The sequence below is a fragment of the Balaenoptera physalus genome (genome assembly GCF_965194825.1).
Source record: "Balaenoptera physalus genome assembly, chromosome: X".
NCBI lineage: Eukaryota > Metazoa > Chordata > Mammalia > Artiodactyla > Balaenopteridae > Balaenoptera > Balaenoptera physalus.
In genome coordinates this window covers 6,178,753-6,194,186 of record NC_138903.1, presented here as the reverse complement: position 1 = coordinate 6,194,186, position 15,434 = coordinate 6,178,753, and the positions used below count along the sequence as shown (strand labels likewise).

The window sequence follows — 15,434 nt, the reverse complement described above, 5'->3', positions numbered from 1 at the left end:
TTTTATTTCCTTTGCACAAGTGCTCTGTCTCGTTCACCGCAAGACCTTCATTCCGTAATCCCTCAAAGTTCAGATAGTCTATTGACCTAGTGTTTACCACATGTGCTACATTGTAAGGAACGTTCAGGGCATCTGTTAATCTACAGGTTCCAGGGTCACGTTTAGGTCTACTGAGTCAGTCCCTGAGAACCTTTATGTTTAACACATTTCCCAGGTGATTCTTGAACCAGGGAAGTTTGAAAGTACTGTTACATTGACCCTTCTTGTAATTTCCTGCTGAGTCCTGTCTAGGACCCATGATGCATCATTTTAATCTTTTTTTTTTTTTTTCCCCAGTAGTTTCATCTTCTTGCCCTTTGGCTACTCTCTAGCTATAAAATTCTAACTCTAAATCTGTCAGGCTCTAATAGCTGCCTACTTGGATGTCAGTTCAGTGCTGGGTACTGCCAGAGAAGGTCACACACCTGTATGGAGTGGTGTGACTGTAAATGCATAGTCTCAGCCGCAGGTAAACATGTGAACTGTCCGTCCATCCTCCGAGTGTACCTCGGGTCAACTCCAACTCTCATCTTCCTTCAGCAACGAGTGCACTTTTCACTTCTCTCCTTAAATTCCCTCCCCCATTACACTCACGTCTTGTGGAAAATTTCCTCAGTTCTGGTCTCATTGGGAAAAATGAAGGGCACGGGAAGCTCCTGCCTCCCAACTTCCCGTCAGGACAGATTCTGTACTCACATTCCATGTAGACAGCATCGGAACTGACACTGGGTTTACCTTCGGTGTTTGTGGTATGGGCAGACCTGCCTGCATCCGCAGATCATACCCTGCTCCTTATCAGCACAGGCCCACTTTCTAGAAAATACTTACCAGTTTAGTAAATCCCTCACTAATTATTTCCCAACTGCAGATTAGGGAAAGCGGGAATAGTCCCCAAAAGAGTAACTATGAAGATACGTCAGTATGGAGGAGAAAGGGATTTGTGGAGAGCTGACATACATCTGTATACAGGATTTCATGGGATCTAAGAAGCCATGGGCAGAACATCCATTTTTACATAACCCTAAGATTTTTAAAAGTGATAGTAAAAAAAAAAAAAAAAAAAAAGTGATCGTAAATAATGACAGACGGTTTAATGATGGTCATTTATGAAGCATCATTTGGCCTCACTAATATCTTGTTGCTTTGTTAACAGCTTTCATCTGGTCCAGGAGATTTGGTGATTTCTTCTGCCTTCATTTTCATTTTTGCATGAGATTGTGAATCCTTTTGTTCATGTATTAGTAAGAATGTGTAGCACAGATTCATCTACTTGTGACATACTCCTTCTTTAAATCCTATAAAGTATTAGTTATTAGTTACAAGAAAATATGAAAATGTGCAAGTTCAGTCTTTCCACCAATGAATATTTGCTGCACCTCTTTAGTCTTTGCATTTCTGAGCACAGAATAATTTTTCCTTTCAATGTCAAATCTTAGTCTAATTATTTCAATCACATTTTTTAAAATTAATTTTTATTGGAGCATAGTTGATTTACAATGTTGTGTTAGTTTCTGCAGTACAGCAAAGTGAATCAGTTATACATGTGCATATATCCACTCTTTTTTAGATTATTTTCCCATATAGATCATTACAGAGTATTGAGTAGAGTTCCCTGTGCTATACGGTAGGTTCTTAGTAGTTATCTATTTTACATATAGCTGTGTGTATATGTCAATCCTAATCTCCCAATTTATCCCTCTCCCCTTCTTTCCACGTTGGTAACCGTAAGTTTGTTTTCTACATCTGTGACTCTATTTCTGTTTTGTAAATAAGCTCACTTGTACCATTATTTTAGATTCCATGTATAAACGATATCATATGGTAATTTGTCTTTCTCTGTCTGACTTCACTCAGTATGACAATCCCTAGGTCCATCCATGTCACTGCAAATGGCATTATTTAGTTCTTTGTTATGGCTGAGTAATATTCCACAGTATGCATGTACCACATCTTCTTTATCCATTCATCTGTCAATGGACATTTAGCTTGCTTCCATGTCTTGGCTATTGTAAATAGCGCTGCAGTGAACATTGGGGTGCATGCATCTTTTCAAATTATGGTTTTCTCCGGATATATGCCCAGGAGTGGGATTGCTGGATCATATGGTAGCTCTAATTTTAGTTTTGTAAGGAACCTTCATACTCTTCTCCATAGTGGCTGCACCAATTTACATTCCCACCAACAGTGTAGAAGGGTTCCCTTTTCTCCACACCCTCTCCAGCATTTACTGTTTGTAGATTTTTTGATGACTGGTGTGACGTGATACCTCACTGTAGTTTTGATTTGCATTTCTCTAATAATTTGTGACGATGAGCACATTTTCACGTGCTTTTTAGCCATCTGTATTTCTTCTTTGGAGAAATGTCTATTTAGCTCTTCTGTCCATTTTTGGATTGGGTTGTTTGTTTTTTTGATATGAGCTGCATGAGCTGTTTGTGTATTTTGGAGATTAGTCCCTTGTCAGTTGCTTCATTTGCAAATATTTTCTCCCATTCTGAGGGTTGTTTATGGTTTCCTTTGCTGTGCAAAAGCTTTTAAGTTTAATGAGGTCCCATTTGTTTATTTTTGTTTTTATTTCCATTACTGTAGGAGGTGGATCAAAAAAGATCTTGATGCAATTTATGTCAGAGAGTGTTGTACCTATGTTTTCCTCTAAGAGTTTTATAGTATCTGGTCTTACACGTAGGTCTTTAATCCATTTTGAGTTTATTTTTGTGTATGGTGTTAGAGAATGTTCTAATTTCATTCTTTTTCATGTAGCTGTCCAGTTTTCCCAGCACCACTTATAGAAGAGGCTGTCTTTTCTCCATTGTATATTCTTTCCTCCTTTATCAAAAATAAAGTGACCATATGTGTGTGGGTTTATCTCTGGGCTTTCTATCCTGTTCCATTGATCTATATTTCTGTTCTTGTGCCAGTACCATACTGTCTTGATCACTATAGCTTTGTAGTATAGTCTGAAGCGAGAGAGCCTAATTCCTCCAGCTCCGTTTTTCTTTCTCAAGATTGCTGTGGCTATTCAGGGCCTTTTGTGTTTCCATACAAATTGTAAAATTTTTTTGTTCTAATTCTGTGAAAAATGCCTTTGGTAATTTGATAGGTATTGCATTGAATCTGTAGATTGCTTTGGGTAGTAGAGTCCTTTTGACAGTTTTGATTCTTCCAGTCCAAGAACATGGTATATCTCTTCATCTGTTTGTGTCAGCTTTGATTTGTTTAATCAGTATCTTATAGTTTTCTGAGTACAGGTCTTTTGGCTCCTTAGGTAGGTTTATTCCTAGGTATTTTATTCTTTTTGATGCGATGGTAAATGGGATTGTTTCCTTAATTTCTCTTTCTGATCTTTTGAATCACACTTTAAGTAGTAATTAAACCCAACATGTGTAGAACCAACAAGGTACACAGCTCAGTGTAAATGGTGATAGTGTGCACAACTGTGACCACCAAGTTCACATGTGTGGAGTGTTGACCTCTATGTCATGACTGCCACCTGGCCAACAGTGATGGTGCACGTTCATCACAGTTGGGGTAAGAAGCACCCCGACTTCAGAAACAATCAGATTTTACGTCTTCATGGTGTGTTATCTCAGGACTTTTCCTAAGGTTGTTGAAAGGGTACGTTCTAGGTCCAAACAAGTGGATCCTGGTTATTAATCATGTTCCCAGACCTCATTGCCTCCTCGTGTCCACCAAACTTTCTTTCTGTGCTTTGTCTCTAATTACTGTGGACTGCCCGTGTAGCTGGGATACTTAGATTTTAGTGGGGACCCCATATCCAAAGTTGGACGGGCTGGCCCGGTTGCCATGGAGACCGAGCTGAAGCTACATAACTGAGCATAGCCTCCTAGTGTCAGAAAGTGCCACCTCTTCATTCAGACACCCACCAAAGGGACCGCTGAGAGGCAGCCCATTGGCAGCTGATGGCAGTCCTCATGCCAGTGGCTTTAGTGTGGCTGGGTTATGATAATCTTAAAGAGTGCAGAAGATTTGCCTTCGCCTCTTGATGACAAAAGCAAAATGTGCTTTTATATTAAATTTTAGAGAGGTTTTAACATCTCATGTTTATGCCCAAGGACTTAATATGCCACTTACCCCAGACTTTTGGGACCTCTTCTATCTTTCTTGCCTATTTCATCCACTTCCTCCCCTACGGCTCCTTCTCTTCTTCCCAGTCTTGTCTTTCTCACCATCACAGAGACCCACACAAATGATCAAAACTAAAGTCAGGGACCCTTCAAAGTAAGGGTTGGAAACAGAAGTGGGTGTGGCCGACTCAAGCCACCCACCTTGGAGATAACCCTTCCAGCACTTCGAAGCAGATGGTCATTCCTACATGATGAACCCTTGTACCTCTGCCCTGCCAGCCTGGGCACTTTATTCCATAGGTGTTTACTTTCTAGACAAGCAGCTATGGCGACTGGGGAGAGGTTCCTGGAATTGGGAGAATCCACACAATTTACAAGCGAAGTAAAAACTTGAGAGTGATGTCTGAGCATGCCTGCCTTTATAAGCTGCATTCATCGACCCTGTTTCTTGTCCCTGCTATGAAGCAGAGGCTGTGAAGAGAATGAAGTTTATACCAACATTTCTTTATTTTTTAGGTTTCCCAGGAACAATGCTGTAGTTGTTTAGTTTATGTAGCTACTCTATTGCTCATGCTTCCCTTACTTTGTAATACGAGTCATTTACTAAATTTTAGTTATTACATTTAATGCTCCCTCTAAGGCTACCTAAGACTGGATTTCTTTCGGCACAAGTCATTTATTCAGTCTTGAAATCTTCCAGGGCTTTATGTGATTTTTGTGGAGAATGCACAATTTACCAGAATTTCCTCCTGAAAATATAAATTTTATTACCAAACATGGTTCAGTGAATACATATCCAAAATCATATCTGTGGCAAGAATGAATTCAGAGCTAGCACATCCTCTTGGAGGAGATTACAGTTGGAAGACTACTGCCTGAGGTGTGCTAACAGAAGCTAGTATCTCCGATTCTATGGTGGGTCCCAGCATTCTGCCAGAGACAGTAAGTAGTAAAAGTTGCGTCCTCATTTAGTGCTCTCCCACAGACAGAATTTGTAAGCATATTCCTTATTAAAATTCACAGTAAAGTGTTAAAGAAAGTAATGTTTTCCCATATGGCATCGTCGAGCCCTTGCTGTTCTATACATTTTTCTTTAGATGACTTTATTTACATCTATAAAAAGATAATTAGCATGATTATTTCTTAAATAATTTGTACTTGATTCTGAATACAAGTTTTTGTTCAGATTTTCATATTCTCAGGCCGAATCTCTTGGACATTTACTCTACAGGAAACAAAATAATGAAGCCATTTCTTAAAAGCTCCACCCAGAGAAGATGAAAAATTTGTTCAGCTCCATCTATTTATTTCCTTCTTTTCAGTTCCTCATGATCTAATGATTAAGTTTAAATTTATTTGTATGACTCCCTATTCCATTCATTTATTTACTCAGTCAATATTCATTAAGATCATGAGGGAGCCAGTGGTGAGGGGGAGATACAGACACATTCTGTCTTTAAGGAGGTCATAGGCAGGGGTGGGGTGGGGAGTGGTGGTGATGATCACTAAGGACAAACAACACGAATATGTTTATACTTGGCAACTGTGTAGAGTGCCTCGGAAGAGAAGCACAGGGAGGCACAGAGCATATGCAACAGGGGAGCTGTTGTAGTCAGGGAGTGGGGGTCAGGGAAGGCTTCCTGAAAGAAGTGGCACTTGCAGTGACCTGAAGGGTGCATGGGAGTCGACTTGGGGAGGGGACAAGTTCTGGGTGGGAGGACAGCACTTACAGAGGTTCTCATTCCTGGATAAGCTTGCCAGGTGTGAAGAAGTGAAGTAAAGAATGTGGCCGGGCCCTGCATTCCAGTGGTGGGGGCCAGAGGGCAGGGCTGGGTGTCTGGAGAGGTATATTTGTATGGTTAAATACTGTTTTCCTATAGAATTCATTTCACTGTGAGAGATTTGTAGAATCCAGAGGGAAATTTTTCAGGGGGAGTGGTTAATGAAAAGGCTGTTTATTTACTGAGGACGATCTGTAACATTTGAAGGAACTCCTACTCTAAACAACAAATGTAAACACAGAGCTTTTTTTCCCTTTTCAGTAGACTTTGTTTTAGAGCTGTTTTACGTTCACAGCAAAATTGAGCAGAAAATACAAAGAGTTCCTATGTACCCTCTGACCCTGTACATGCACAGCCTCTCCTGCTATCACCCTCCCTCCCTAGTGGTGCATTTGCTACATGGATGAACCTTCATCGACATGTCGTCATCACCCCAAGTCCATAGTTTACATCAGGGTTCGCTCTCGTACATTGTATGGGTTTGGACAAATGTATAATGTATCCACCATTACAGTATCATACGGAGTGGGTTCAGTGCCCTAAAAGTCCTCTCGTGCTCTGCCTATTCATCCCTCCCTCCCCTCAACCTCTGACAACCACTGATCCATTTACTGTCTCCATAGTTTTGCCTTTTCTAGAATGTCATAGAGTTGGAATCGTACAATATTGTAGCCTTTTCAGATTGGCTTCTTTCACTTAGCAATATGCATTTAAGTTTCCTGAGAAATATTTTGAATGAATGTATAGTTGTGATGATCACTGGCAAAGATTCATTTTAAAAAATATTTTGAGCCATGGAAATGCTTACTCTCAGTTTGTCTCCTGAACCCCTCTTTTAGCTGCTGTTGAATATATGAGAAACTTTGTGAGTATATCGACAATACAAAGGAATAGCCTTATAACAATAAATGAAATCAACTATTTTATTTCTTAATTCCAAAGTAATAGGAAAATATTCTGGATTAAAATGAACTGCTAAATTTTAATCTATGCCTTCATTTTAAAAACCTTACATTTAACATGAAAAGAAAATCATCGATTGAGTCACAGCTAATTGCTTGTGGTTTCATAGGGTTGGTTTGTAAAGTGTAGGTCTATTGCGGGTTTTGTGGAATGGTTTCAACTCAAATGTTCTGTCCTGCTGTTGGGCAGTCACTCAGTGTTGAGTTTCCGCAACTGAACACTGCTTAGTCCTTGTGGCTGTTCCACACCATCACCTGCTTGTGCTAAAAAACAAGTGGGATCTGTTCTGATTCTCTCTTTTCTTTGCAAATGGTTGTATCTAGATAACTAGTTTTCATCTCTCTCTATCCTTCCCTCGAGGGCTGTCTTTGAGTGAAGTGTTTACTTGAAGCTTTTGAAGAATTATTTTTCTTTAAGGAAAAAATCAAAAGGCTAGAAATGGAGGGACTTTGAAAATATCATTGAAATAGTGTCTGGGTGCAGTTGATTGAACTTATATAGACTCTTTGAAAGTTGGATTGACTGGCATTCATGTTTGATCTAGTTAAACCAATAAAATACAGGATATAATCTTTATATAATTACAAAAGTCCCGCTGTCTGATCCTACCTGGAGGTTACAATGATGATTCTAGAGGCAAATGTCTTTCATGCCTAATGTACTTTGTCTCTTTATTTTGCTGGCTTTTAGCCAGAGTGAGACTTTTTTATTTTTGTTGTCAATTGGCTTTACTGGTGAAGGCTATTGTAATCCAACTAAAAACTTCCCCCAGGCGGGATGTTGAAATGTACCGGGATTCTTGTCTTTTTGCATTGCTTTCCTGCTCAAAGAGCATTCCAGGTAAGCAACGTAGGTGGATGGTGCAATGTACGTGCACACCTGGCCCAAACACAGTGGCTGGAGTTACTCAGGGGTTTATAGACATCCTTGATGCCATTAGGCAGGGTTCTTAGAAGTTCTTTGTAGAGGTAAATTGTATTGTATGGCCGATGCTGACTGATAAAGGCAAACGCATAGGGCAGCTGCAAAACCTTGACGTTGGGGGGGGGGATTGTTTTAAGAAAAATAGGAAACCCAAAACCCAAAAAAGAAATAGGGTGGAAATGTATGTGTGTGTGTGTGTGTGTGTGTGTGTGTGTGTAGAAAATTTCTGCATAGAGAAAACTCCATGAATAAATTCAAAAGGCAAATGATGCACTGGAAACATTTTACAACACCTATTACAGACAAATTATTATTAAGTCTAATTGGTACTAATAGCTGCTACAATTGCTAAGAAAAGGGTAAACCATCCAAAATAGAAATGGTAAAATGCATAGACAGTTCACCGTAAAGGAAATACAAATGGCCAATCAAAGGCAATTAAAGCAATTGCCCTCTCATCACATTGGCAAACATTGGAAAATTGCTACCACCCAGGGAAAAAAACCATGATAATTCCCCCCGTCCCACCTCCTACCCCCCAAGCCTCACTAATAAGATGGAACCGGTTCGCATAGGATGAGTGTTATACACAGGAGCTGGGAGACTGTAAGTCCAAGCTTCCTCCTCCACTCCTCAGAACACAAATAATGGCAAACAAAGTAACATCAATAATCACAGTAGCCTTTCTTTTTTTTTTTTTTTTTTACATCTAACTCTGTGCCAAATATTTTGCTAAATACTTTGCATGGATTACCTTTTTAATCTTCCCAAGCAAACTGTGACATACTATCTTCAGTAATGAAAAAAGAAATGATTATAATCACAATAATCTTCCATGCCTGCTCCCGCTGTTGCCCCGAATATTTCTTTCTAATGACAGCTTTTCATTTTATGATTAATGGGAAAGTTTGCTTAAAATGAAAATGCTTTGGTTGAGGAAATGCATTGATATTAATTCCCAATAAAATGTAGACAACAGATGGGCTTTGTGGCTTATTGGGGTATACGAGCCAATAGGACAGGGAACGCTGTGTTTCAGCATGGGGGGAGCTGCAGCAGAGTTTGCATTTGCTGGGCGGCTGAAGACAGTCTTTGCTGGATTCTTTTATTGTTGAGGTTGGACCATTTTATCTACAAAGGGAACAAAAGAATTCTAACCAAGGTGTGCCATGACCAGAGCGTTTCACAGATCTAATCCTCTATTTTCTTTTAAACCCAATGACATTTACTAAATAAAATACTTTATTTCCAATAAGTCAAAATCCACTGTAATCTGCTTTCTACCTATTCAGCCAGCTTCCTCTCCTATTGTCTGCTCCAGCCCATTCATCCGATCTGCTATTCCCTGAGCTTACAGCGTTCAGGACTGTCTGGACCAATTCTACTCTCCTTCCAAGATTATAAACCCGGAGATTCCTTCACAGCCCACTGTAAATCTCACCCTGTGTCTCACTCAGCTTTCCTCACTGGGGCACTCACAGTTGAGTTTAACCACTGGCTTCAGGATGTCCATATTTTAGTTGCCGTCTTTGACTCCCAGTTTCTTAAGTAGAAAATGGGTAAATGAAACTTGTGTCGTATATGGGATGATTATGTGGGGCTGAATATGTCCAACACCAGAGCAAGTGCCTGCTATACAGATGTGGCTAGTCATGTAATCATGATAATATTTATCGATAATAATCAGGTCAGTGGCATATTACCCCACTGGTAATATTTTTGTCAGCCACTAATTGGGGGCAGGCAGCAGTTGCCACGCCTACTTTTGCAGGCCCAGTCACCTTTGCGTGGCCTTTGATGGAGGCCACCTCTGTGAGAACCAGGAGCTGGTCCAGCTGCTAGTGTGAAACTTTGAAGCACACAGCAAACAGGAAGGCCGGTCTGCTGGACCACGCTCTAGTTGAGGAGCTAAGGCTTAGATCAAAGAAAACAGATCCTACAGCAGGAGAGGGTGTGTGTGATACATCTCTCAAGAGCAGTGCAGCAAATGCAGCAGAGGCAGACCTCCAGAGGTCCTGCCCATCTGTCCAGGAAAAGGAAGACCTGGAGGGGAAGGAGGTGGAAGCTGGTCCGAGGTCAAGGTTCCCAGAGCAAGGAGCAGGACCCTCTGACCTGACACGAGGAGGCAGAAGGTCGTCAGGATCTGGCCCTGACCTAGTCTCTTAGATTGGCGTCCATTCACTTCAGCCCTGCGTCTCTTTAGAAGGAATCTCACTGGTTCCCATCTCTGGGATGTGAGCACAGAGCACTCAAGTTGGGGCCGGGATGTTCTCTGACAGACATGGTCCTCGGAAGTCCCAGCAGGACCCAACCCCGCATGGACCAAAGACCCTTCCGGGAAAAGACAATGAGGGCGGATGTTCTCCAAAGTGCCTGAACCCTGCTGTCAGCTTTCCTGTGATAATATACTCCTCAACGTCTGGCCCCTGCTTTTTGTTGCAGTTGTCACCCTGTTTATGACCGACAGCTCAGTCTGCCTAACCCCACTGTGAACTTTGAGTTTGTCACCAGGCCAAGGGCTCCTTTTCTGAAACACCAATTTGCCCATAATGCCCTCTTTCTTGCACCCTTTTTACTAACACATCATTTCCAGTAATTAAACCATGTCCACTGTTTGTCCAGCTTTGGCCTCTGCCCAATCTAATTATTTCTCTGATGTCAACCCTGCCAAAGATCATACTTAACCTCAGCCCAGGCTGTTCATGTACTGCTCCAGCTTCAGCCCTTGTTTGTCGGACTGATGAACATTGATACGTAGAGAGAGATGAGGGTCCCCTGAGGATGTGCGGACCTTAAGAAGGGGATGAGTAGGTTGATACCAGATTATCTAAATTGCAGGTATGTTCAGCAATTTTGGGGAGTTAAGACTGTAAAGGAGAAAGGGCCGTATGGTGCAGAGATTTAATAGCTAAAGCCTTACTGTGGGACTGAGATCTATAGCCGAGTGATGTTTAGATAGGAGAGGAAAATTTCTAATCCTAAACAGTTGAGATCTACCCAGTGGTTTTGGGAATCCTGCATTATTAAGAGACATGATTGTGAATGGAGGAGCAAATATCCGTACAATGGAAGGTGACAACGAACAAGAATGACGTATTGACATACGTGACAATATGGGTGAAGCAAAAATACCATATCACCTAACATAATGTAAAACATTATGAAATGAAAGAAGCCAGACACAGAAGACTACGTATTGTATGATTCCGTTTATGAGAAGTGTCCAGAGTAGGTAAATGTATAGAGAAAGAAAGTACGTTCGTGGTGACCAGGACCTGGGTGGAAGGACTGCTGTTGGGTACTGCTTTCTGTCAGGGCTGATGAGAAAGTTCAGAAATTAGTGGTGATGGTCACACAGCCTTTCTTCTGAAAACCACTGAGTTATATGATTAACTTTTGTGTTTGTGAATTATGTATCAATAAACGTGTAATAAGAGTATTTTTCAAAAGATACATTATTGGTTCAATGTTCTTTTAACTGCAAGCAAAGGTGATGCTGTTCTATTCATACCGATGTTCTTAAAATTATAAGTGTAGGCATTCATACATAGGAAATGGACTACTTCATCTCATACCCAACCTTGAACTTCAAAGAACAAGAGGCCACAGCATCTTAATTTTTGGGTGACTGTTTCTGTTATCTGTTACAACCACCCCAGCGTAGAACAATCTGATGTAAATATCACAGTCCAACCATCACCAAAATTTTAGTCATGTGGAAAGACAAGTTTCAAGTAGAAATTCAAATACTAGGGATAATAAATCATAGTCCTACAAAACTATATTCAAAAAGATACACACACCCCTATCTTCATTGCAGCACTATTTACAATAGCCAAGACATGGGAGCAACCTAAGTGTTCATCGACAGATGAATGGATAAGGAAGATGTGGTACATATATACAATGGAATACTACTCAGCCATAAAAAAGAAGGAAACAATGCCATTTGCAGCAACATGGATGGACCTAGAGATTATGATACTAAGTGAAGTTAGTCAAAGGCAAATATCACAGGATATCACTTATATGTAGAATCTAAAATGTGACACAAATGAACTTACCTACAACACAGAAATAGACTCACAGGCATAGAGAACACACTTGTCGTTGCCAAGCGGGAGGGGGGTTGGGGACGGGAAGGATTGGCAGTTTGGGGTTAAGAGATGCAAACTATTGTATATAGAGAATGGATGAACAACAAGGTCCTACTGTAGAGCACAGGGAACTCTATTCAATATCTTGTGATAAACCATAATGGAAAAGAATATGAAAAAGAATGTATATATTTATATAACTGAATCACTTTGCTGGACAGCAGAAATTAACACAACATTGTAAATCAACTATACTTCAATAAAATAAATTTTAATGAACAAATAAATCCTAGTCCTAGTATTTGGTACGTGTTGAGTAACTGTCAAGCTGTGTGAAGTGGATTGTGTCTGACTTAGTTATCCCACTGACCTCATGCAGGAGATATTGTCCTTATGCTTTACAGACAGATACACTGAGGGACAGACATAGTAAGTCCCTTGTCCAGAGTCACACATCCCAGTGAAAGGGAAAGAGGAGGTTTTTCCCATGGGATTTGACTTCCAGGCTCAAACAATTATTACTGAATTGGTTAAAATTGAAAGCCTCCAGGATGCCAACTTGTAAATTTACCACAGCTGCTTACTATGGAAGAACCGTCTAGCATTCATTTTCCTGTTGGTCTGTATTCCGTTGCTCAGCACACCCGAGAGGTGGCTCAGACACTTTTCCTTTTGAAACACGTTGAAATCTTCATTATTTTATATGTATTTGTTTCATAAAGTCAAGGGCAAAAAATGATTTCCCATTTTAGGAAGAGAGACATATATCAGGGTGGCAAAATTAGTCTTTCATTAATGCAAGTATTTTAAAATTATATTAATACACACAGGTGTATGTAGATTCCAAATAGAAAATTATTTAATGAGTCAATATTTCTTTTTCTTTTTGCAGAACAACGGTTCCCTGGTTTGGTGCCAGAATCACAAGCAATGTTCTAAGGTACGTTCCCTACAACTGTATCAGTATTTTAAAAAACATTTCATTTTGTAACAACTGTAGAGTCACAGGACGTTGCCAAGCTAGTACAGAGAAATCACATGTACTCTTCATTCATTTCCCACCAGTGGTTACCCTTTACGTATATGTAGAACAATATCACAAGCAGAAAATTGCCTTGGTACAAGGTATGTATATAGTTCTATGAGATTTTATCACATGTATGGATTTAGTTAGTGTAGCCACCACCGCAATCAAGATACATGTGTCAACATTTCTGTATACTACCTTATTTCTCTCTTTATTCTCTAATTATTTCAATCAAAAGTATTTTTAAGGAGAAAACATCTTCTGATTGCACGAGAAGATTTAATGCATTCTACTTACACCTAAGTTGTTTTGTATGCGTTTATTGTGTTTATGTGTGGGAATTGCTCGTTCACTAATCTGATTCTTTAACTAAGCAGTCTCTTTTCTATCTTTGAGTATTTCTTGTTGCACACACATGCTCCAAAGCTATCATTATACTCATTCATATGTTTCATAGCATAGATTTCTTACCTCAGTCTCGAAACATCACCATCTTTAAATATATTTATATGTGTATATAGAGAGTATATATGTATATATATGCTTTAGCTCCAGTCTCAAAGTTGGTTTTATATTCAGATTATATAAGTGAATAAAGTTTAAACTTGCTATAAATACTGCAGTACTTTGGGATTGTAATAGTGTTTGATGAGATTTCTTTCATGGTTACGAGTATTAGACCGAAAATTGAAGCATTCCTTTATTTTACAACCAAAATTTCGCCTGAGCAATACACAATAATATGAAACAGCATATTTATGAAGAACATTATTAGTTTCAAAGGTCTTTCAAACAAATTATCTCAAAGTAAATGATTGTAGAATAATGTTCCTAAACCTAAAACTTCACTATAATGATACATTCTGACATTCATGCATGCGTTGTGTCATTTAATCCGCATGAACGTTATTAAAAACAGAACAGAATTATTCTGTGAATGTGAAATAATTTGGTGAAAATAAACTTTGCTTAGTTCTGACTCTCTAGATCCTGGGCAGAAATGAAATGTCTGGTTTATGATCCTTTTACTCTTTTTATATAATATCATACATATTTGCTCTGATAAGGTATTTTCTGGTTATCTATTATATTAATTGTTCTTCAGTTGGTGTTCTGGGTAATTTTTTTATGTCATCACTGCAGGAGAGGATATATATATATGTGTGTGTGTGTGTGTGTATATATATATATATATATATATATGAATGTATGGCTATGAGACTGACTAGATTTCATAAGTAGTGTTTTTGTCCAGTTTTGTTAGTTGGGTATTACATGAATGATAACTTGTTGTATCAGTATTATTTCTCATAAGCACCTCTTTGCTCCTTATGCCATCAAGAAATTAATTTTTTTTTACACACTTGAAATTTGAATGGGACACGTTCATTTAAACTGCTTTTAAAATATCCTAATTAAAGAACATTGCAGCCCTAGGGAATACAGATTGTTAAACCATATTTTGTAATTGAATGATCAAGGCTGACACGAGAGACTGAACTTGACAAGAAAAGAACTCAATTCCTTTTGCCTGAAAGCAAAAATGAATCAATAAGTCATAGATAACTTCAACAGAAACTTTGGAATATAGTACAAAGCCAACATAAATTTAAGGGTTGTCTTTAGTCTGAATCCTTGGGGATGAATCTTACATGTTAATCAAAGTTCATCTCTTTTGGATATTATCACCATGGGATACATTTGCAGATAATTACAGTTTGCACTTCTTCTGAGATTCATGAAGCATTGTGTAGGCTTTTCCTTTGCTTTTTAGGTTAATGAGGTGAAGGGTGAGCGGTGGTAACTCCATTTTACACATGGGGAAATTCAGGCACATACATATTGGATAATATCCTGGAATCACTCAGCAAATCAGTAGAGGTGAACTAAAGTTTGGAATGCCGTCTCCTGGGCTGTGTTGTATAGAGACCAACAACTTGAAAAACCGTTTTGAGCAAATATTGGGACAGAAGAGTAAAAACACCTCACCAAATCAAGAAGTAATGCTGATGATATAATTTTTCTGAATATCTGTTAAAAGATAAAGTTTACGTAATATTTTATAGAAAGTACACACTTTCTAATTAGTTCTGGTTGTGTTTGCAAAGCCCATCACCTTCAGGATCCCTCCAGAAGGTGAGTTCTTCTTTCCATCTAACTGCCTGCCTTGTCCAATCTGCCATCATCTCTTGCCTGGACCAATCCAGGAGCATCCTCTTGGGTCTCCCAGCTTCTACTCTACCCACGTGGCTGCTGGAAAGACCCTTTAAACATACAAGCTGAATCTTGCTGCTGTCTGCCTCACACCTTTTCATATCTTCCTACCTCACTCAGTCTAAAACATCGGCCCTGTCTTGTCTGCCTGTGCTCTCTCTCCAACTTTCTCCTCTGCTTTACCCCCATCAAGCCTGCTTTTCCCTCCACCAGAAGGCTCCTTCCGCAGTCACCCAGCTCACCGCACCCCAGTCATGTCTCAGCACAAATGCCACCTTCTCAGCCTTGCCCTCCCAGGTCACCT

The 15,434-nt window shown here is 39.5% G+C and overlaps 1 protein-coding gene across 1 annotated transcript in view; it reads left to right on the top strand.

Annotated features, from left to right (window-relative positions):
• LOC309652442 (anosmin-1-like) overlaps positions 1 to 15,434 on the top strand; it is a 189,124-nt gene that overhangs the window by 24,882 nt on the left and 148,808 nt on the right. Inside the window, exon 2 of the mRNA XM_082446234.1 lies at positions 12,782 to 12,829. Within this exon, the coding sequence (XP_082302360.1) occupies positions 12,782 to 12,829 (48 nt within the window). The remainder of the gene's footprint in view (positions 1 to 12,781; positions 12,830 to 15,434) is intronic.